Source organism: Dendrobates tinctorius, unplaced genomic scaffold, assembly GCF_039654945.1.
Source record: "Dendrobates tinctorius isolate UK_male_01 unplaced genomic scaffold, ASM3965494v1 ptg000189l, whole genome shotgun sequence".
Classification (NCBI taxonomy): domain Eukaryota; kingdom Metazoa; phylum Chordata; class Amphibia; order Anura; family Dendrobatidae; genus Dendrobates; species Dendrobates tinctorius.
In genome coordinates this window covers 11,522,943-11,546,650 of record NW_027361856.1, presented here as the reverse complement: position 1 = coordinate 11,546,650, position 23,708 = coordinate 11,522,943, and the positions used below count along the sequence as shown (strand labels likewise).

General features: G+C 50.4%; 1 protein-coding gene across 3 annotated transcripts in view; it reads right to left on the bottom strand.

Moving 5' to 3' along the window:
• The window catches only part of PIP5K1A (phosphatidylinositol-4-phosphate 5-kinase type 1 alpha), a 34,344-nt gene that overhangs the window by 9,925 nt on the left and 711 nt on the right, over positions 1 to 23,708 (bottom strand). For 2 of the 3 annotated variants that reach the window (XM_073552392.1, XM_073552391.1), the window contains exons 2-9: positions 21,295 to 21,353; positions 21,057 to 21,149; positions 20,855 to 20,985; positions 20,643 to 20,760; positions 20,400 to 20,552; positions 20,029 to 20,328; positions 19,634 to 19,839; positions 19,479 to 19,562 (exon numbers count right to left, since the gene is read on the bottom strand). In XM_073552392.1, the coding sequence (XP_073408493.1) occupies positions 19,479 to 19,562; positions 19,634 to 19,839; positions 20,029 to 20,328; positions 20,400 to 20,552; positions 20,643 to 20,760; positions 20,855 to 20,985; positions 21,057 to 21,149; positions 21,295 to 21,353 (1,144 nt within the window). The remainder of the gene's footprint in view (positions 1 to 19,478; positions 19,563 to 19,633; positions 19,840 to 20,028; positions 20,329 to 20,399; positions 20,553 to 20,642; positions 20,761 to 20,854; positions 20,986 to 21,056; positions 21,150 to 21,294; positions 21,354 to 23,708) is intronic. The other variant, XM_073552393.1, reaches the window with a different exon arrangement.

The following is a 23,708-nucleotide window of genomic DNA, read 5'->3' as shown; positions in this document are numbered from 1 at the left end:
ACAAAGTTTTTCCCACAATTTCTACTCAACGTGGCAATACCCCATATGTGACTGTACAGTACTACTTAGCCATGCGGAGGGACTCGGGAAAAGCGGAGCCGGGTCTGTGCACGTCAGTGTTTCCACGGACCATGTGACTGTGGGCAAAACACGCCGACATGTCTGTTTTTTAATGTCAGCATGGGCCATAAAATGTTCCGCACACGTGCATACACAACACACATGGATGTCATCCATGTGACACGCATCAGCGCCGGGGAAGCGTTACAGTAAGTGCTGTTACCCGGCGCCGGGTGCAGAACACAGCTCTCATTCTCCCCTGCTCTGCCGGCGATCTCCTGTAATAAAAAAATAGAATTACACTTACCGGTAATTGGGTTTCTAAGACCCTCCACGACAGCACACAGGAGGTTGCCTCCCTATCCCAATTAGGAACAGGAAACAAGAGGTTAGTTTCCCCCTAATCCCCAGTGTTTTCCAAGGACCACAGAGTGAGTGCTTGAGTTATTTATTTACATTGAGTAATCAATATGAACTTAACTTTATTGGGGGGGGGGGGGGGGGGGAATTACCCGTGCTGTCGTGGAGGGTCTTAGAAGCCCAATTACCGGTAAGTGTAATTCTATTTTCTCTAATCCCCTCCACGACAGCACACAGGAGATATACCAAAGAATGGTTAGGGAGGGCTAACAGCTTGCAGGAATTTCCTGACAAAGGTTAGATTCTCTTACTGACATTAGATCCAATCTATAGTGCTTAGTGAAGGTATGGACTGAGGACCAGGTAGCCGCTTTGCAAACCTGCTCAATGGACGCATTGGCCCTTTCTGCCCAGGAGACGGAGACATCTCTAATTGAGAAGGCTTTCAAAGATTCAGACAGAGGTGGATCCTGATTTTTGTAAGTGTCCATGATCGCTTTCTTGATCCAGTTTGCTAAAGGACTTTTGGAAGCTTTCTTCCCTTTGTTTGGTCCTCCATATTGCACAAAAAGATTTTGATCTTTCCTCCAAGGCTTCATTTCTTTCAAATAGACTAGAACTGTTCGCCGAACGTCCATAGAATGGAATCCTGCTGCTCTCTCATCTTTTGGGTTGTCACAGAAGGAGGGCAGAATTATTTCCTGAGACCTGTGGAAGTTAGATGATACTTTTGGTACAAAAGACGGGTCTAGACGAAGTAGTATTCTGTAGTCTAGGATTCTTGGATAAGGCTCTCTGATGGAAAGAGCTTGTGTCTCGCCCACCCTTCTTGCTGTTGTAATGGCTATGAGAAGTGCTGTTTTCCAGGATAGTCTGCCTATCTGGATCTGGTCTATAGGCTCGACTGGTGGGGGTAGTTAAGACCTTTTAGCACTACGTTCAAATCCCAAGATGGGACCATGTTGGATTTCTTTGGACGGATTCTGGAAGCGGCTGACATGAACCTCCTTATCCATTGATGGTCTGCTAGATTTTGGTTGAAGTAGGAACTCCTGGGCACACACCTGGACTTTCAGGGTACTTGGTCTTAGTCCCTTAGATAAGCCATCCTGTAGGAAATCTAAGATGTTTGCTAAATCTGGGTGAAAAAGGATCGATAGGAGTGGATCCATACCATGCTGAGAAGGTTTTCCATATTTTGGAATATATGGCATTGGTGATCGGTTTCCTACTTTTTTGTAAGGTGGATATAACCACATCTGAGAGGCCTCTGGCTTTCAGGATTGTGGTTTCAGAAGCCAGGGTGCCAAGCTTAGGCTGTGAGGAGCCGGGTAAAAGCAGGGACCTTGATGTAGAAGGTTGTGGTTCAGAGGCAGGATCAGAGGTTCCTCCGAGCTCATCAGTTTTAGGGCTCCGAACCAGCTTCTTTTTGGCCAGAAAGGGGCGATCAGCATAGTTTTGACCCAGTCTGTCCTGACCTTTTGCAGTGTACTTGGTAGTAGAGGAATTGGTGGAAATGCGTATGCCAGCCTGAAGTTCCATGGGTGAGCGAAGGCGTCCATCCTTGATTGGGATTCATTTGGACCTATGAAGAAGTACTGCTTTGTTTTGGCATTCTCTCGGTTAACAAACAGGTCCACTTCTGGGAGACCCCATTTTTTGGTAATGGCCTGGAATATTCTTATATTGAAGCTCCATTCTCCTGTATCTATATCTGTTCTGCTCAAGAAGTCTGCTTTGACATTGTCAGATCTTTTCAGATGGAGAGCAGATAAGGACAGGAGATGATGTTCTGCCCAACAAAATATCCTTGCCGAGATCTGTTGCAGACTTTCGTATTTTGTGCTGCCTTGGTGACGTAGCTGGGTTACGGTGGCCATGTTGTCGGAGTAAACTTGGACATGGGTTTTTTGGATCAATGGTTCTGCTGACCTCAGGGCCTCTTCTACAGCTCTCAATTCTCTGAAATTGGAAGTCTGGTTGGTCATCTCCTTGGGCCAGATTCCCTGAGACGTCACTGCTCCCCAACCACGTTTGCTGGCGTCTGTTGTAATTGGTGTCATAGGATATTGTATCCAGGGTATCCCTTTTGCCAGGTTTTCTTGGCTGAGCCACCAATTGAGGGATAACTTTACATGCTGAGGCAGAGAGATTCTTGTACGGAGAGCCTTTGAGTCTTTGTTCCTGCGGGAGACAATGAACTTCTGGAGTGTTCTTGAGTGGACCTGGGCACAGGGGAAGGCCTGGATGCAAGAAGTCATTGACCCCAAAGCTGACATGGCAAACCTTATGATCACCCTCTTCTGTATATTTAGCGTCCAAACTTTTGATCTTACGCATAACTGCTTGGTGACCAGGAGAAAATTTTAGGTTCTGGGAATCTAGGAGGGTTCCTAGATAAAACTTTTTTGTTTGACTCTTTCAGATCTGATTTTTCCCAATTTACAATCCAGCCTAAGGAAACTAGGGTATACAGGACTGATCGGAGATGCTCTTTTAGAGTGGTGCTGGAGGGAGCTATGACGAGAAGGTCATCCAGGTAGGGGACGATACAGATGTCTTGCTTTCTGAAGAAGGCTACTACTTCTGCCATAATCTTTGTAAATGTTCGGGGTGCTGATGATATCCCAAAGGGAAGAACCCTGAACTGGAAGTGATGTACTTCCTTCTTTTAGAGTAACCGCGAATCTCAGATACCGATTGTAGGATGGATGGATGGGTACATGGTAATATGCATCTTGGAGGTCTATGGTGGCCATGACAAAACTCTTCCCGTTCAATGGAATTGTAGACTTTATGGATTACATCTTGAAGCACCAGTACATGACGTGTTGGTTCAGGTTCTTTAGGTTAATGATGACCCGGTATTTCCCACTTGGCTTTTTTACTAGAAACAGCCGGGACTAGTGGCCCTGGCCTCGCTCTGTTTCTGGAACCAGTGATATTACTTCTGAGGATAACATCTGTTGGAGTTCTGTATACAGAATTTTTTGAGGTTTTGCCAATGGAAGATGTGTTACTTCTAATCTTTGTGGGGGACAGGAAGAAAATTCTATTTTTACTCCCCTTCTGACCGAGTCCAGGATTTTTTGGTCTGAAAATATTCCTTGCCAGTTTGGGAAGTGGATTGAAATCCTGCCCCTTACTTGCTTGGCATCATTTCTTTTCTGAACAAGAGCTCTGAAAAATATTTCTCCCTTTACGACCTTTAGGGTAACTCCATAGCCCAGTTTTACCTTTCCCCTTGTATAGAGGGGTCTGGGGTGGGCGAAATGGCTTCTTGGCAGGTTTTGGTTCGGGAAGATTTTTCTTCTTGTGTGTTACTTTCTCCAGTAGCTCGTCCAGTGCAGGGCCAAACACGTATTCGCCCTTGAAGGGGATACAGCATAGCTTAGATTTTGATAAGATGTCTCCGCTCCACATCTTCAGCCACAGAGCTCTTCGGGTAGTGTTGGAAAGTACCAATGTTCTTGCCGCAATGTGAACCGATTCCGCAGAGGCATCTGCCAGAAAGCCTGTTGACTTCTGAAGGAGAGGTACAGATGTCAGGAGATCCTCCCTCGGAGTACCACTTCTTATATGGTCTTCAAGTTGTTGCAAACAGAGGAACAGTTCTCGAGTCGTATGCGACGTTTGTTTTTAGGTAGGCTGCTGATTCCTCCCAGGACTTCCTCAGGAAGCTATCCATCTTGCGGTCAAGAGGGTCCTTGAGTTCAGAGGAGTCTTCAAAGGGTAGCGTAGTTTTTTTGGCTACCCTGGCTACGTGGATATCCACTTTATGGACCTCAGTCCAACACTTCGAGGTGTCTTCATCTAAGGGAAACAGATCCTTCATCTCGCTTGGGATATTCAGCTTCCTTTCCGGAAATTCCCTTTATTCCAGGATTAGATTCTGGACATCATCATGGATAGGAAAGACCATCTTTCTTCTTGATTTCAGACAGCCAAATAGATCGTCCTGGACTGAGCGGGATGGCTTCTCCTCCAACTCCCATCGTGTTTCTGACTGCTGAAAGTAGCTCCTCCATATCCTCTGAGGAAAAGAACAGTTTCCCATCATCCTCTGTATGGCTGGTGTCACGTCGCTGTCAGACTCAGGGCCTGCTGTTCCGGCTTAAGCCACTAGGAGGCGCCGGACTGGCACGTTGCCTCCAGACTCGGGGCCTGCTGTTCCGGTCTCGGCCACTAGGAGGCGCCGGTCCGTCACTTCGCCGTCAGACTCGGGGATGGCTGTTCCCGCCTCAGCCACTGAGAGGCGCCGTGGTTCGCTCGAGGGTGATGGTGGTGACAAAGGGGCTCCTGCGCAGGCATCTGGTGGGCGCAGGCTCCGCCCCTCTGTCAGTCATCAGGGGGTTACTGCATCACCATCTGGCCTAGTCCTGGGGGCGGTCCTAATGACAAAATCAGTCCGGGAACCTGTGAGGGATGACCTGATCCCTCAAATACCTTGGGACTGGTCTTGCAAGCCGCCGGATATATTCTTGGTTCCCCTGCGTGCTACTGTGTGATTTGCTATAGTTAAAATCTGACCTCAGCCTGGATTTCTGACCATTCTATTGCCTGCCGTTTTTGTACCTCTGCCTCTCTCCCGATTTTTGACGCTGACCTTAGCTTGGATTCCTGACCCTTCTTCTGCCTGCTGATTTTGTACCTTTGCTGCCCTCCTGGTTTTTTTTACTGACCTTGGCCCGGACTTTAGACCCTTCTTCTGCCTGCTGTTTTTCTACCTCTGCTGCCCGCCGGCCTCCGGACAACGATTACGGGTTTTAGTTTTAACCCCTTGACGACCGTTCTGCTCTGGTCCACTGCTCCCCTAGACAGCTACCCCCTGGGCCTTGCTACAATTCCAGATCCCTTTATAGGGGTTAAGGGTCTTGGGGTGCTGTTCCTACTGCAGCCCAGATTCGTAGACGGTCGTCACAGCTGGGAGTAAGGTCACCTTCCTCCCTCCAATCCCCAGAGACTGATGACTCCAGTTCTGAGTCTGAGATGTATTAAAGGGAATCTGTCACCCTTTTTTCGGCCTTTCAGCTGCCGGCATAGACATCGGGGGCTTATCTACAGCATTCTGACTAACCATCCAGCGTTGTCAAAGGCGACGGAGAATGATGCGGTGGTGCAGGAGCAGCATCAGGGAGAAAGGTCCGGGACGATCGACCCAGGCTGCCCGGCTAAAGGTAAAACCCCCGGGATGTCGCCGGCCCTTCCACGGAGCACACAAGAAAAACCTCTTCATCCCATTAGAGACGGAAAAACACTGGGGATTAGGAGAAGGGGAGGGCTATTTAACCTCGTTTCCTGTCCCTAATTAGGATGGGGAGGCAACCTCCTGTGTGCTGTGGTGGAGGGGATTAGAGAAAGCAACAATATACCATACCTGTCCATTGTTCTGTCCCACGCCGTAATCCATGTCTGGGAGATATACAGTTTTCAACCTGGACGGTGCCAAGATGCGACCGTACCAGCTGAAAACCACAGGTGAATGAGCAGCTGGGAAGGTGACCTACCGGAGGTGACCTACAGTCACTGAGCTCCTTTGCCAGCCGGGCTGAGCTGCGATCAGATCCCCGCTAGCACAGTGAGCTGTGATCTCACCGAAGTTACCGCAACATCAGTAACCGGAGGTGACGTCATAGAGGTTACCTTCTGTCACTGAGCTTCGTTCTCAGCCAGGCTGAGCTGCGGTGACTTCAGTGAGATCCCCACTTCAGGGATCTGATCGCAGCTCAGTCCAGCTGGGAAAGGAGCTCAGTGACCGAAGGTAACCTCTATGCCTCTCCATTACTAAGTCGTGGGCTGGATATCACCTGAAAAGTGAAATCAACCCCACAATTATTACCCCACTTGCCACTGCTACAAGGCAAGTGGGAAGGATGAGGCAAAGCGCCAGAATTGGTGCATCTAATAGATGTGCCTTTTCTGGGCAGCTGAGGGCTGCTATTTTTAGGCTGGGGGGGCGTGTCAATATCCATGGCCCCTTACCAGCCTGAGAATACCAGCCCCCAGTTGTCTGCTTTAGCAAGGTTGGTTGTCAAAATAAGGGGGACTCCACGCCGTTTCTTTAAATTTATTTAAATAGTTAAAAAAAAAAAAAAAAAACAGCGTGGGGACCCCTCTATTCTTGATAACCAGCCTTGCTGATGCTGACAGCTGAGGGTTGCAGCCCCCAGCTGTGAGTTTTGTCTGGCTGGTTATCAAAAATACAGGGGAACCCCATGCCATTTTTTTTATTCATTACCGTATTTATTTACAGCGCAGGAGTGGCAGATGAATACTCCATCCGCTGCTCCTGCTGTCACTGTTATTAGCAGCAGCAGGGGTAGGCTAATGGGAGTAATAGTCCTATCAACCGCCACCTGCTGTCTTTCATTACTTAAATGTAACTCCTCACTCTCCCCTGCTCGCGCCGATCGCTGGCAGAGCAGGGGAGAATGAGAAAGCAGTGTTCAGCACCCAGCGCCAGGGAACAACGCTTTTTGTAATGCTTCTTCCCTGGCACACGTCCTTGTGGTACTGATGCTGCACACACATGCCACATGTGTGCCGCAAATATTACACACATGAACACTGACATCTCCGGTCCCGTAAATATCAGGATGTGTGAAAGAGGCCTTACAGCGGGTTTTTATGTTTGGCTGCTGTCACACGCGAAAAGACGCTTTTTAATGCACCAAATTTGGAGCTATAATTTTCCATATTCTGGCCCACAGAGACGTGAGGTCTTGTTTTTGCGGGACGAGCTGACGTTTTTATTGGTACCATTTTCGGGCACATGACATTTATTGACCACTTTCTATTCCAATTTTTTGGAGACCGAATGACCAAAAACCAGCAATTCATGAATTTCTTTTTTTTTCGGGGGGGCCCTTTATCGCGTGCGGTAAAATTGATAATGCAGTTTCATTCTTTGGGTTAGTACGATTACAGCGATACCTCATTTATATTGTTTTTTTCATGCTTTGGTGCTTTTATTTTATAAAAACTTTTGAAGAAAAAATTATTTTTGCATCGCTTTATTCTGAGAGCTATAAAGCTAGGTTCACATTGCGTTTTGCAGCCTGTTCAACGCATAGCGTTGACGGGCTGCGTTAACGGTATAGCATAACGCGATCGCATCAGCGCTAGCGGTGACGGAGTCTCAGATGCTGCAGCCCACGTCCGAGGCTCCGTCACTGAATGACGGCACATCACGAACGCATGCCGCTTTACTGCATGCGTTGCGCCACATAATGGAGGTAAATGGCAGCGTTAGCGGACTGCGTTACACTGCGTTATACAGCGGTGTAATGCAGTCCATCTAACGGACTGCCTAAACGCAATGTGACCCCGGCCTAACATTTTTCAGCTGATGGAGCTGTATGGCGGCTTGTTTATTGCGGGACAAGATGACATTTTCAACGGTACCATTTCTATTTACATCTATTTGATCACGTGTTATTCCACTTTTTGTTCGACGGTATGATAAAGCATTGTTTTTTTGCCTTTTTTTAATGGTGTTCACTAAAGGGGTTAACTAGTGGGACAGTTGTGGACACGGCGATACCAAATAAGTGTACTCTTATGGTTTAGATTTTTTTCATTCAAATATTTAGTGATAGAATACGGTATTACGGAATATATTGTTTTTTTAAAATATTTTTTTTTTTTTTTTTTTAACTTTTACACTGTGTCTCACTATGGGACAATCATTTTTTGCAGGCTGATCTCTTCTACAGCATGCAGATGAAGCAGCATCTGCATACCATAGAAGCTGTCAGCGCTGCATTGACACAGACTTTACTTTCTGATCGTGCACTGCGCATGATCAACAAGTTTCCTAGCTCTGGTGAGCAGGATGTTGTCATGACGACATCTGCTCACCATGGCAATGATCGGGATCCCGCGTCATGCCGCGGGGTCTCCAATCCAAAGGCAGAGGGGCTGTCAGCTCTGTGCTGGCTCCCAGAATGATGCGATCTTGTTTGATCTCAGTATTTCAGGGGTTAAAGTGCCAGGCGCGGTCTGTGAGAATCAGCTGACACCCGGCCACGATTGGCCGCGCACCCCCCGTGATCGCAGCTGATCGCGATGACTTACTATTCCGTGCATGGTCAAATTGTCACAGGTCACATGGACGAATAGTACGTCGGAGGTCAGAAAGGTGTTAAACCAACCAATATCCCAAGCAAATCCAGCAAACAATTAGAGGAATGAAAAATAATAAGTCCCCTGGCCCTGACGGTCTAACGGGTGAAAACTTCAAAACATTTCAAGACATACTTATCCCTCACATGACATCAATTTTCCAAAATTGTATGCAAACCGGGAAAATTCCAAAAGAGATGATTCAGGCAACAATTACACCCATCCTCAAACCAGGGAAAATTCCTGATCGAGCCATCAATTTTAGGCCAATTTCATTATTGAATATACGTAGATCTTAAAATTTATTCCAAAATCCCAGTTAATAGGATCTCAGACATAATCCCGGCCTTAGTGCATAAAGACCAAGTGGGGTTTGTTAAATCTAGACAGACCTTGGATGGGGGCATTGCTCTAGATCACTGCGTTGAGAAACATGTGATGGTGTCTCCGCAGTGTTGGATGTTGATCTCCATGAGGTCACTCATCCTTATGTTCATAGCCTTTCACTAGGCATTGCTCCTACTAGCCAGTTTCCTACTCCACACTGATGAGGGGCAATACCCCGAAACAGCTGTCTGTGGATGGATACCATGTTTTGGCATAGGTGGTTTCCTTCATTGGAGACTGCCCTTCCCGGGGAAAGACCTGGCTAGTCATTGCTTGCGTTGAGAAACATGTGATGGTGTCTCCGCGGCTGTTGATTTACATACTGTTCCAAGTGCTGTCCAGATATGGGCTTGACGGTTATATGCTCCGAGCGTTTGCCCCTCTATACTCTAACCCGTCAGCCTCAGTTCTCATTTCTGGAATGATGTCAGATACATTTTATATCACTAATGGAACGAGGAAGGAATGCCTGCTCTCTCCCCTAATATTTGCATTAATAATCGAACCCTTAGCTGAAAAAATCAATCACACCCTGGGATAACAGGTACTAATATTGGTAATCTAGAGCACACGACATTATATTGTCCCTTACAAATCCTGAAGAGTCGCTCAATAGAGTAATGAAAGTGATAGACTCCTTTACCCAAGTATCATATTATAAATTGAATGTCCCTAAATGCCAAATTCTGAATCTAACACTCTCCGTTCCATATACTGTAAACCTAAAAGCTAAATATCCCTTTAGGTGAGATAATGAAAACATAACATATCTTGGAATCTGCTTAGCCCCCTCAGTAGACAATTTAATGAGAGTCTTCTATGAAGCTCTCAGACAGAAGATCAAAGGCGACATGCTAAGCATGAGACAACATGTCCTGGCTAGGAAGAACAGCTTCCGTAATAATGTTCATAATCCCCCAAATATTGTACATATTCCGCAACCGCCCTATCACAGTCCCCATGAAAATACGCAAAGAATTACAAACAATCATTAAAATACATATGGCAGGAAAAACAGCACAGAGTTAAGGCAGACATACTAGTGGTGAGGTATTATAGGGCAGCCATATTTGAACAACTGAGGTTGATGTGGAATGATAAAGATAACAGACATTGGATAGAAATCGAGAAACATCTTATAAAAACCCCAAGTGTTGCATCATTCTCCTACTCGTATATCATTGCCGGGCCTAACCTCGATGATGATAAAAAATTGTGTCTGCCACCAACGGTGGAAGTGGTGCTGGGAGTGTGGAGCATTCTAATCAATAAATTGCACACTTAATTTGGTGCTCTCCAAAGCCCCCACAGAGACTTTGGAGCTGTGTATCCCGGACATCCAGATTCGTAACTGGAAATCCCTGGGAATCCTACTGGTTGGGGATATGTAGGAGGAAGAAATATTGTTGCCCTTCTCTATGATCAGGGAGAAATATCTCCTTCCACATAGAGATCATTATAAATATCTACAAATAAGACATTTTTTAAAAGGGAAAGATAAAATATTTTCACAACCCTCCATATTATATATGATGCTCCAAAGTGGTAGATGAGAACGCTGTCCGTAAGCTACAACTATATGCTGGAGGAGACCTTTCCCTCTCTGGACTCATATCTCCACAAATGGGAGACTGATCTACAGTGCGGGATCACCCTGGTTCAGTGGCGAACGTCCTTCTCAGTGATATGGACACACTCTAAGTGCACCAATCACTTGGAGAACGCCAGAAAGCTGCTGTACAGGTGGTACTTCACACCATAAAGATAGTCCAAGATCTACCGCAACTCCCCCAGATGTGTGATGGAGGTGTGGAGACGCCAATGCAGATATGTTACATGTCTGGTGGAAGTGCGGTAAAGTAAAGCAGCTATGGGACGCAATCTCCCATTTAGTGTCGCAAATTATTGGCATCCCAATAAAAATTGGTAGACCAGGAGCTTCTGGCCATTGCCATGGATTTGATCCCATGTGTGTTCCGGACAGTGATTACATACATCCTCATAGCCACTAGAATTAAAATCGCAGGATACTGGAAAAACGTCCATCATAGACCGAGATCGTGACATTGGTGAATGATAATTGTCTATCAGAGAAGATAACCGCTTCATCCACCAACAATTTAACATTATACCTGAGGAGATGGGACAGATGGCTATCATTCAGACTAAACACTGATGTTATAGGGCTATTGATGGTGTCACGTCGGCGGGGACCGCCGCTTCCACTTACCCGCCCATGGCTTGTCGCGCTGTGCCTGCCTCCTCCTCCTTGCTCCCGTCGCGTGGCTGTCTTCCGAGGGTCTGCCCCTAATGGTCCCTGCATAGGGGTCGGCTCCACCTGGCGCGCTCGCCCCCGGGAGCTCCAGTTCCGCGATCCAGAGCGTCCACACTCGGACATTGCCTTCCTTGGTCGTCACAGCATAATCAGGCCATGGACCCCGCTAGTGCCTCGGCGGCCACCCATAAAGAATTGCTCTTTTTGCGGGAGAACCAGACTAGAATAATGTCCTTCATGAAATCCATGGCCACCCGGCTTTCCGCCTTACAAACTGGTGACCCGTTGCTAGCTGGGCTCCAGCAGGAGCTCGCGCAGTAGCGTGATGCCCAGTCCCACATTCTACGTTACATGGTGTCAGTAGATGACAGACTTCTGTCTCTTCAGTCCTCTGCGGCCGCTTCGGCTCTACCTCGGGACCCTGTATCTCACCCGCCACCACGCCTAGGAAAGCCCCCCAGGTATAGCGGCGACCCCAAGTTATGTCAGGGGTTTTGAAATCAGTGCCGGTTACACTTTGATCTCCTGCCCCAGCAATACCCTCTGATCGAGCCAAAGTAGCGTTTATTGTGTCCCATCTTGAGGGGGAGGCCTTGGCTTGGGTGAATCCCCTGTGGAAGAGCGAAGACCCGGTGGTATCTAGCATACAAAACTTCTTGGATACTTTCCACAGGGTATTTGACGAGCCTGGACGCGTGGCCTCTACCACTGAGGCTCTTTTCAACCTCTGTCAGGGATCTCTCACCGTACGACAGTATGCCATCCGTTTCCGGACACTATCGTATGAGCTAGGGTGGAATAATGAGGCCTTGGTTGGGGCCTTTTGGAGGGGACTCTCGGGCAAAATAAAGGATGAGCTTGCCGGCTGAGAAACTCCAACCATCCTGGAGGATCTCATATCCCTTGCCACCCATATAGATTTACGGTTTCAAGAACGCTCCCAAGAGCCAGTTAGGGAGAGGAGACCCTTCAGGCTATATTCAGCGCCCATTCCCCGCTCACCGGCGTCTTCTAGTAATTCCGCTCCTGAGCCCATGCAGGTGGACCGAGTAAAGTTGTCCGAGCACCGACGCAGGGAGAGGATGACGCAGGGGTTATGCCTTTACTGCGGCGGGGCCAATCATTTTGAGCGTACCTGCCCGGAGAGGCCAGGAAACGCCTCCACCTAGGCCAGGTAAGAGAGGTCTCCCTAGGTGATACTGATTCCTCTCTGCCCCTTACCATTTCGGCTCTAATTGTTTTAGGTTGGGAGTGTAGATCTGTAGAGGCATATGTGGACTCGGGTGCGGCTAGTAACTTCATCCGGCTCAAGGAAATGGACCAGTTCCGGATTCCTGTGGTTACTCTAGAGAATCCACGCACAATCGACTCTGTGGATGGCAAACCGCTACCTAAACCCATCACCATGGTCACCATCAAGGTGGAATTACAAGTTGGAGCACTTCACCAGGAGAAGATTGCCTTTTACGTCCTGCCTAAATTGTCCCATGCCGTGCTCCTCGGCCTACCCTGGCTATGCTTACATGAGCCCGTTCTGGACTGGCGCTCTGGGGAGATCCTACATTGGGGACACTCCTGCCATGAACACTGTTTGTTGTCGGTACCTCGCCCTGGATCACTGCAAGCTCCTGCCGATCTTCCTGCACTTCCTACAGCTTATCTGTACGCCGATGTCTTCAGCAAGAAAGAGGCAGAGACCCTGCCGCCGCATCGGTCCTACGATTGCCCAATAGAGTTGATTCCGGGAGCTACTCCCCCCAGAGGGAGAACCTATCCACTATCTCCAGCGGAGACCTCGGCCATGTCTGAGTACATCCGGGAAAACTTGGCCCAGGGTTTTATTTGGAAGTCTTCCTCTCCTGCTGGAGCAGGATTCTTCGTCCGGAAGAAAGATGGATCCCCACGGCCGTGTATTGACTACCGAGGCTTGAACAGTATCACAGTCAAAAATAGGTATCCCCTCCCGCTAATGCCTGAACTCTTTGACTGTTTGAGAGGGGCCCGGATCTTTACCAAATTGGATCTGCGGGGAGCCTATAACTTGATCCGAATCCGTGCCGGCGGTGTTCCAGGAGTTTGTTAATGAGATCTTCCGAGACCTGCTGTAGTCATGTGTGATCGTATATCTAGATGACATCCTCGTCTTTTCATCTGACTTATCCTCCCATCGGAGGAGTGTTTGGCTGGTCCTGCAACGTCTACGGGAGAACCGACTCTATGCTAAACTGGAGAAATGCCTGTTTGAGCAGACTTCATTGCCCTTCTTAGGGTATTTTATCACGCACTCTGGGGTGAAGATGGACCCCGAGAAATTATCTGCTGTTCTCAATTGGCCACGTCCGGTCGGAGTAAAAGCCATCCAACGGTTCCTGGGTTTCGCCAATTACTACAGGCAGTTTATCCCTCCACTTTTCTTCAGTGACCAAGCCCATCGCCGCTCTGACCCGAAAAGGGAGAAAAGCAAATGTTTGGCCTTCAGAGGCCTTTCTTGCCCTGAAACGGTCCTTTAATACAGCCCCGATTTTACACCGGCCGATAGTTAGTAGGCCCTACATCCTAGAGTTGGATGCGTCCTCCACCGGAGCGGTCCTTTCCCAGCGGACATCTTCGAGTCACTTGGTGCCTTGCAGGTTCTTCTCTAAATCATTCTCTCCCGCAGAATGCAACTATTCAATTGGAGATCGGGAATTACTGGCCATTAAGATGGCTCTGGAGGAGTGGCGGTATCTTCTGGAGGGGGTGGTCCATACATTCATAATCTTTACGGACCACAAGAATTTGGCATATCTTCAGTCTGAGCAAAGGCTCAACTCCAGGCAAGCCAGGTGGTCGCTGTATTTTTCCCACTTTGACTTCAAACTCCATTTTCGGCCTGGGGATAGGAATACCAAGGCTGATGCCCTATCCAGGTCCTTGCAATCACCTGAGACTGAAGAGGTCCCTTCATATATCATTGAGCCTGCCAAAGTTATCACTGTGGCACCCGTGACGCGCTCTCCCATTCCGCCAGGCAAGACTTTCGTCCCACAGAATAAGAGGTCGGAAGTGCTGGACTGGGGGCACTCCTCCAAGATTGCGGGTCACGTTGGAGTCAAGAAAACCCTCAGCCTTCTCTCTCGCTACTATTGGTGGCCTTCTCTTCGTCAAGATGTGACAGATTTTGTAGCCTCCTGCACGACCTGTGCTCAGAAAAAAGTATCAAGGAGTCTGCCGTCTGGTCTACTTCACCCTCTGCCTCCCCTGAGGTCCCTTGGCGACAGATCGGTATGGACTTCGTTACTGATTTACCTCGCTCTTCCGGGTGTACTACTATCCTAGTAGTGGTCGATTGCTTCTACAAGATGGCCCATTTTATCCCGTTGCCCGGATTACCTACGGCACCTGAGTTGGCCAAGGTCTTCATCCACCAGATCTTCAGACTTCATGGACTCCCTCAACGAATTGTCTCTGATCGAGGGGTCCAGTTTACCTCCCGATTCTGGAGAGCACTCAGCAAACTCATGGGTATATCTCTGGATTTCTCCTCCGCCTATCATCCTCAGTCCAATGGGCAAGTGGAACGGACCAATCAGGTATTGGCAGCCTACCTGCGTCACTTTTCTAATGCCCATCAAGACAACTGGGTGTCCCTCCTGCTACGGGCAGAGTTCGCCCATAACAATCATCCTAATGAGTCCACCACTAAAACGCCGTTCTTTGTGGTTTCTGGCCAGAACCCTTGTGTTCCGCTACCTCTCTCCACACCTTCTGGTGTGCCCGCAGCGGATGCCCTGTCTTCTGAGTTCTCATGTCTGGAGGGAGACCAGAGAGGCACTTAAAATCCAGTATCCGGATTAAGAGACATGCTGACAAGAGACACAGGGACCTTCCGCCATACCAACCTGGCAACAAAGTCTGGCTTTCGACCAAGCATATCCGCCTAAAGATACCTTATTACAAACTGGGTCCCCGGTACATCAGTCCGTTTGAGGTTCTTGGACGCATTAACAACGTGGCTTACAAATTGAGGTTGCTGGCTTCACTCCGGGTCCCTAACACCTTCCATGTCTCGCTCCTTAAACCTGTAGTTCTTAATTGGTATCGCCCTGTACCACCTCCTTCCCCTCAGCCAGTAGGGGCCGATAACATCTTTGAAGATATTCTAGCCATGAAAAGAGTTCGGGGGCGAACCTTCTTCCTTATCGATTGGAAGGGTTTTGGTCCTGAGGAGAGGTACTGGGAACCTAGAATGTTAATGCTCCACTTATTTTAAAGGAAGTTTTTGTCCAATCTCAGGAAGGGGAGACGTAAAGGGGGAGGGGGGGGTACTGTCACGTCGGCGGTGACCGCTGCCGTTCCAGCAGCAGCGGGGCCCGCCGCCGCCTCCACTTAGCCGCCCATGGCTCGTCGCGCTGTGCCCGCCTCCTCCTCCTTGCTCCCGTCCTCCCAGCGCTTGGTTGTCCCGTGCAGGCACCCTAGGCCACGGGCGCGCGCTCTGCAGGTTTCTTAACCCTGCAGTGCCCGCCCAGAGGCCCTGGCCGCCCAATCATCCAGCGGCGTATGGTATATCAGGCGTCTCCAAGATGCTAGAGACGCCCGATTATCGTGTGCCACCCCTTGCGATATTCTGGCCGAGTTGTAGGGGTCTTCCCTACAACTTCTTTCTGTACTCAGTCCTGTACGCCGTACTCTGCCCTGTGTTCCTGATCCGTCCTGTATCTCCGGTTCATCCTGTGCTCTGGTTCCCCCCAGTTGTTCTCTGGTCCCTTGAGCCGCCCCTCTTGGTTCTAGCTGTCGCGGTATCTGTCTTCCGAGGGTCTGCCGCTAACGGTCCCTGTATAGGGGGTCGGCTCAACCTGGCGCGCTCGCCCCCGGGAGCTCCAGTTCCGAGATCCAGAGAGTCCCCTCTCGGATGTTGGCTTCCTTGGTCGTCACAGATGGTAATGTACGGGTAGAATAATCTGGTGTCATCACTCCTTCCCTCGCCCTCCTTTTCCCATAATATTCAGTTATGTTAAAATACTATTCTATTTAGCCGATAAATGATTGAGGAAATTTCTGTAACAATGTACAATGACTGGAGGCTAAATGGTTGTTAATATGACTATTTAAAATGTACCATATATACTCGTGTATAAGGCTAGCTTCAGACTAGCGCATTTTACATGCAGCGCACGGCGCTGCTAAGCCCCGCCCCCTGCCCGTCCGGTCATTTCCTCCTACTATCGCACACGGCTGCATGCGATCTGCGCACCCTATCTTTAGCATAGGGTGCGCAGACCGTGCGCTAGTAGGATTTTTGCGTGCGCTAAGCACTTTTGAAGGTGCGCCGGTGTGCGCCGAACGCACCATGTTGCATTTTGGTGCGCTCGGCGCACCTTCAAAAGTGCGCAGCGCACGCAAAAATCCTACTAGCGCACGGCCAGCGCACAGTCTGCGCACCCTATGCTAAAGATAGGGTGCGCGGATAACATGCAGCCGTGTGCGATAGTAGGATGAAATGACCGCGGGGGGGGGGCGCTGCATGTAAAATGCGCTAGTCTGAAGCTAGCCTAAGCCGAGATTTTCAGCCCATTTTTTTTTTGTCTGAAAGTCTCTCTCTCGGCTTAGGCTATGTACCCACGTATGCAGAAAATTCCTGACAAAAAAAAACAGACTCCTTCCCAGAAAACGCGTGTTTTTTTCAGAGCATCCCCAGTCTCAGAAAATAGTTAGAAATGCAGATTTTTCCGCGAAATTAATGAGCATGCTGCGTTTTTTACAGCGATGTGTTTTTTTTTTTTGCGGAAAAAAACGCACCAATATGCACAAAAAGTGCAGAATTCATTAAAATGAATGGGATGCTTCTTGTAAGCATTTTTGCCGGTAAATCGCTTAAAAAAAAGACGCGAAAAAAAGCTTACGTGTGCACACACCCTATGCGAGTCATATATGGGAGTCGGCGGGGGAGGGGGAGTGGGGGGTGTCAGAGACCATACTCACCCCCTCCTGACACAGTCTCTTCAGCCCCTGCTTCCCCCATGATGTCAGCATGGTATTGCTCATTAAACTCATCAATATGCACATATTTAATGAGCGGTACCACGTGATCGCTGAATGCAGGACAGTTGGGATGCCGAGCTCATGCTGGAACCAGGGGCTGAAGAGACCGTGCGCGCCAGGAGGGGGGTGAGTATGACAGGGGGAGGACGGGGAGGAGAGGAATACTTACCGCTCCCCATTCCATCGCTGTCTCCCGGGTCCTCTGGCTGTGACATTCAGCAGAGGGCGCGATAACGTAGTCAGTGCGCGCCCTTTGCTAACGTCACTGCACAGGACCCGGGAGACAGCGATGGAGCGAACGGTAAATATAGGCAGTGCCGGGGGCATGAGACAGTGGCTACACCGGCACCTGGCCCACAGCGATGGAGAGGTATGTCTTTTTTTTTCTTATATAGGAGCAGCAGCATATGGGGGGTATTTTATGTATGGAGCTTCTACTAGGGCCACCATTAACCCTTGTGCAGCATATGGGGGGTATTTATAAATGGAGCATCTATTTGGGCCACCATTAACCCTTGTGCAGCATTTTATGGGGGTATTTATCTATTGGGCATCTTTTTGGACCACCAATAACCCTTGTGCAGCACCAGCCTTGGCTTATACATGAGTCAATAAGTTTTCCCAGTTTTTTTGTGGCAAAATTAAGGGGGAGGGGGTCTGCTTATACACAAGTATATACGATAATAAAAAGTTTATGGTTAAAAAGAAATAAATATAATACTCCTGTCGTCACTCTGTGAGCTTCCCAGCCAGAGATATGGCAAGTTTTTAACAACTTTTCCAAAAGGGGCATACGTCCGCTATCACAACCCACCAAGTGAGGTCAGCAAGGGAGGAGCCCCTAAGTTTCTGGGCAAACTATAAAACAGAAACAACCATTTTGAGAGTGTTCAAAGCCTGGGTGTCACGAGCGCTTCGGAGGTGATAAGCTAGAAGGTCTGAGTGCCTGTCGATACAGACTGCTCCCTGCCTCTAGGACCCAGCGTCAACCTCCTTCTGCCCTGAGAAGTTTGGATCTATTTAGTTAGTGGCTCAGCTGTGACCCAGTGTGGGTAATAGCTTCATTTCCACGTCTGCTTGCTAGAGTGTTGGACCTTCTCCGAGTGCTCCAGTTTGGTGTCTGGAATCCCTCTTCTGGTATCAGTATCTGGCGATTCAGCTAAGTGTTCCCCTGTTTGTCTTACCTTTCCGTCTTTAGTTTAGCGGAGTATGCCTAGCGCAAATCTCCCTCCCGTTCCCTATTCAGGACTAGGCCCCAGGTAGATTCAGGGCCTCAGGTTCCGGCTCGGCGATTGGTGAGGAACCAATATAGGGACTCGGTAGGAGTTCTAGGGAGAAATTAGATTTAGCCTAGGGGTCTCCAAAACCCTTCCTTAGTGTCTGGGCCCCTTTACACCATTTCCCTTTATGTTACACTTGGCTTTCCCTCACCGTGCGTGACACTGGGGGAAGACCGCTAACATCCAAGCCGTGGACTGAATCATTGCCTTTGGGAACCCCCCTTTATTGACACATTATACCTGTGACAGAGTAAGTTTCTTATTTTAATCCTTTTTATTTGTAACTATCTGTGCATACTGTATTTTGTCTCCTTTTGTAATATCTTTTGTATTAATGTAAACACTGCCAATATTTTCTGGAGTAAACGTAAAAATTTACTAGTTTTGTTCTTTTTGCTTTATGATCGAACCGAAATGTACTCCGTGCCAAATTACACTACCTGTGGGTTGGTTCCTGACCCAATATTGTCTTTAGTATCAAACGAGGAACTGGTGTCAGTAAAGTGTCCTGGTGGTATTGGGGAATCCTGGCAGTGACGGATCAGAGGTTTAATGTGTGTATTTCCTGCCTAGACTGGTGATATACATACCGCCCTCACTCCAGAATGCCCGATAGCCAGTACGCGACAAGGCAGCCTTTCCGGCCACTACTTATCCTAGGTGCAGTTCCCTGACTGACCTGAGGGTAAGGAGGGCAACAGAGAGCTGCAAGTTCCCAACCGGAACTGAACGTGAAAACATAAGTTGTGGGGATTTATATATCACCAGACTAGCTATATATATATTCCTGACAACTGGGGGAAAACTTCCCCCCCGAATCCCTGACAAGGGGCAGGACAGAATGAGAGCGAAGAGAAGGGAGACCGGAGGATGCAGCACAGAATGAGAGCGAATCAGGGAGGCCAGCTGGGGTACAATGAGGGTAGGGTGCAGAGCGGCTGGCTGGGGCATGGCAGAGAGTATGGACTGACCTGTAGGCCTGCAGGATGTCTATGATCCCGATGTACAGCAGCAGACGCTCTCCTCGGGCATTACGAGAAGGAATACCACCCATCCTGCAGACACAGACATTAATGAAGGCCGTGGTCCCCACTGGGGAGACAGTGAGACAAAGGGTAATACTTACTGATCGTCTGTCTCTATGGGGCCCCCTCGCCGGGCCTCCCCTTGGATGGACTCCATTGCGGTGGAATAGAGCGCTTTCTGTGTGGCTGGCTTGCGGGTATCGGCCTGCGGGTGCCCGTCCACCACAGCGTTCTCCTTCTGCGCATGGTCCATGTTGTGGATACCCACGAGTAAGCTGTAATCCATGATCTTAAAGCTCTGAAGAACCTGGAGCAGAAACACAAGAACACCTGGCAATAAGACCACAGCACGCCCATGTCACCCCTCCACCAGGGGGCTAAGCAGCGAGCACACTGCCACACTATTCAATACTGGAGATGCATACAGCATGACACACTGCGACAACCCCTCAGGGCATCCACCAACAAGCAGAGCTCTTGCCCTGCAGCCCCTCACCAGACAGTCCCTCTGGATGGTTTTGCACAGGGCGCTGTACATGTCGGGGTCCAGGAAGAGTCCGTCTGGCACGTCCTGCATGAAGTCCAGGTCCTTGTAGGTGGGGAAGCTTTTGTCTCGCTCTTTAGGGGACGCGCGCCTCTTGTATGTGGACCCTTTCAGGTCGTACTTCAGGTGCATCTTCACCGAGCGTGGGAGCAGATTGTTCATCACCACAATGCGGATGTTCTTACCCCCGGCCTGGACGCAGTACAGTCCGTAGAACTTGGGCAGCAGTGTGCGGGGGTTCTGGTTCAGGTTCTGGAGAAATCGGAGGGGAGATTCAGCAGTGACGATGGGGTTCGCGTCCCCCCAGACCGCCCTCTCCTTACCATGTAATACCCAGGGAGCAGCTTCTGCAGGAACTCGGCCTCCTTGTGCTGGACAGTCTTGATGATGAACTCATCGTCACCAGACACATAAAAGATGGACCCGCTGGCTCCAGAGTTGCTCAGCTCAATGAGGGGCTCGTTACAGAGTGAATACTGCGGAGAGAGACATCCTGCTAAGTATGGGGCTCACATCACACAGGAACCCCACGTTCCACACTGATCACCGATAGGATCACTACTCACCAGATAATCATCCGGCCGAATGCCGAAAAGTTCCCGGAAGTAACGGAAAGCCACCGGGGCGTAAGTCTTAAAGCGGAAGTCGTTGTAGTGATGGGCGGGCGTCAGGTTACTTCCCTCACTGTAAGAAGAGAAGGGTGGGTGAGCGCTGGGAAGCTCATGTGACCACGTCCCACCCCAATGCCATCACTACTGGGATGACTGGAGAAGCTTACCCCGGGAAGAAAATGCTCTCAACCACGTAGAAGTCCTGCATCAGGACGTCTCTCTCGGGCTTGGTGCTGAGGCTGCCCACCGTGTGGGTGATGCCCAGCTGGATGGCACCTTTCAGAGCAGAAGATGTGGTCTGTGGAAAGGAGAAGGGTCAGGTTACTCCTCTGCTCGGAGCAGGGGGTCGTCGTGATCCTCAGCACCCACCTTCTTATACGTCGTCTCCCCTGTGGAGTCCACACCTCTGTGACCAATCTTCTTCATGGTGGGCACGCCAGCCTGAGCCGAGGGGCCGGGTAACTTGAAAAGAAACACACAGATCAGGGCGATTATTACACAGGTCAGTGAAATGACCTGTCACCCAACAGCACCGACTGCAGCTCCAGCTGGAGAAATGCTCCAGAGCTGCGCTCACTACTCTCCTATCTACAGTGGCCATACTCACCCCCACGCTGCCCTCGGACTGAGTGCTTCTCTTCATGGTGGGTGCTCCTGGAAAAAGAACTGTAATTACAATTTGCCTATTAATGATATAAACACAATTAGCATTCATGTTTCCGCCGAAAATTATGATAATGAAGTCACAACAGAAGTCAGGGGTGACCAGCAATCACAGGGTTACCCCTCATTTCTAGGATGCACAGGGTTAATGGGAGGTAGTGATCTTTTGTCCTGCGCCCAGTCTCCCCGCCTCCGGGACTTAGGCTGCCCCCCCTGCCTCCGGTCTCTCTAACTCCAGCAACCGGAGGCAGTGATCTCCCACTATCAATGGATTGTGTATAAAGGCGTCTACAAAACACAGCAGCAGGACAACCCTCATCATTCTCGTGCTCTGCATATCTACACACTCAGGGCTAACTGACAGGACAGATGAGCATCAGTCAGACATGTGGGGGGTCCAGCCAGGATCTCTAGATGTTAGATGGGTGACAAAAGGTAGCGGCACTCCAGTTGTGTAAATAAGCCCCACGCTGCCCCCTAGTGGGGCACAGGACAAGATGCATGCAGCACTCAGCATGCACCCGGTACCTCTGCCGGGGAGAAGAGCGCCCAGGCCGCAGCACAGACCGCACTGAACTGGGGGGAAAAAGGAGGACAACCATCAGTAGATCCCTGGAGCCGGCACTATACTACTCTCCCCATCATTTGTCATCTTACTCATCACCTGTAACACTGGAACTCAGCCCACAGGAGACCTCCGCATAGCAGTACCCCAGAATATTGGTGGAAAGGACGTATACAAAGTTTCCCCAAAATATAAGGTGTGAGGCAGGGTGGTCTCAGATGCTCCACGCACTACAAGGCTAGGGGCGCAGGCCAGACTTGATCTACAGGCACAGGTGATGCGTCGCTCACATTCCGCACAAGTGACGTGGGAGCTGGTGATGTCACCGCTGTCACGGGGAACAGCAGTCTCCAGCAGATGGAGAGCAGCGCTGCCAGACAAGGCAGGAATGTGGAGCATGCGGCAGCACGGCGTCCGACAACCAGTGTACATAGCATTAACCAAGGCATCAGACAACGGCGGCAGCAGCAGAACCATATGGGCCCCAGGGCGCCCCGGCCCAAAGTGGTGGCCCCCAGGGCGCCTTGGCAACAGATGGTGGCCACCAGAGCGCCCAAGCCCTAGTGGCCCACGCTGGTGCACCCCGACGACGTGTCAGGGCTCCACAGAACGTCCACATGATAGTCCCAGACCACTGCTGTACATAGATGGCAGCCAGTCTGTGTCTGCCCAGTGCAGGATCAGCTGCTGGTGCCTGATGGGTGGATGTCAGCAGATGGTGTGCCTGATGGGTCCCAAAGTCAGTGCTTGGGCTAGTGTCCTCTAAGGTTCTGCTGGGAACTGTAGTTCCCCTGAGATGACACACATGGGCGGCTCTCTGACTGTCAAGTACTGAACCAGTCCTGCTGAGGATGAGTCGGGAAATTCCAGGTGATGAGGCTCAGACAATTATACTGGGAGCAAAACCAGATGAGAAATGCTGCTATGGTAGCCATGTACCCCCCAGCCCCCCCACCCCCAGGGCTGTGCCGGCCACACCGCCATGTGTCCCCCTCCCCAGGGCTGTGCCGGCCACACCGCCATGTGTCCCCCTCCCCAGGGCTGTGCCGGCCACACCGCCATGTGTCTCCCTCCAAGAGGGTTGCCCCGTCCATAACACAACGTACCGCCCCCCCTCCACCAAGGGTTGAACCGTCCATAGTGCCACATACTCCTCCTGGCAGCTGTGCCGTCCACATCGCCATGTACCCCACAGGGGCTGCTCAGTCCATAGACGCCATGTACCACCGGCCCACACAAGGGCTGCACCGTCCACGCCATGTACCACCAGCCCACCCAAGGGCCCCACTGTCCATGCCATGTACCACTGACCTATACAAGGACAACGCCACGTACCCCTGCCCCCCTCCCAGGCCCACCGTCCACACCAGGTACCCCCACCCCCCAGACCATGTCGTCCACACCACTTACCCCCTTTTTCCCCCTGACCACGCAGTCCACGCCATGTACCCCGCCCCCCCCCCCAAAAGGCCGCGCCGTTTACCTCCGGGCTACCCAAGGGCCGCTCCGTCCACGGCACGGACACCTGCCACCCCCAAGGGCCGCTCCGTCCACGGCACGGACACCTGCCACCCCCAAGGGCCGCTCCGTCCACGGCACGGACACCTGCCACCCCCAAGGGCCGCTCCGTCCACGGCACGGACACCTGCCACCCCCAAGGGCCGCTCCGTCCACGGCACGGACACCTGCCACCCCCAAGGGCCGCTCCGTCCACGGCACGGACACCTGCCACCCCCAAGGGCCGCTCCGTCCACGGCACGGACACCTGCCACCCCCAAGGGCCGCTCCGTCCA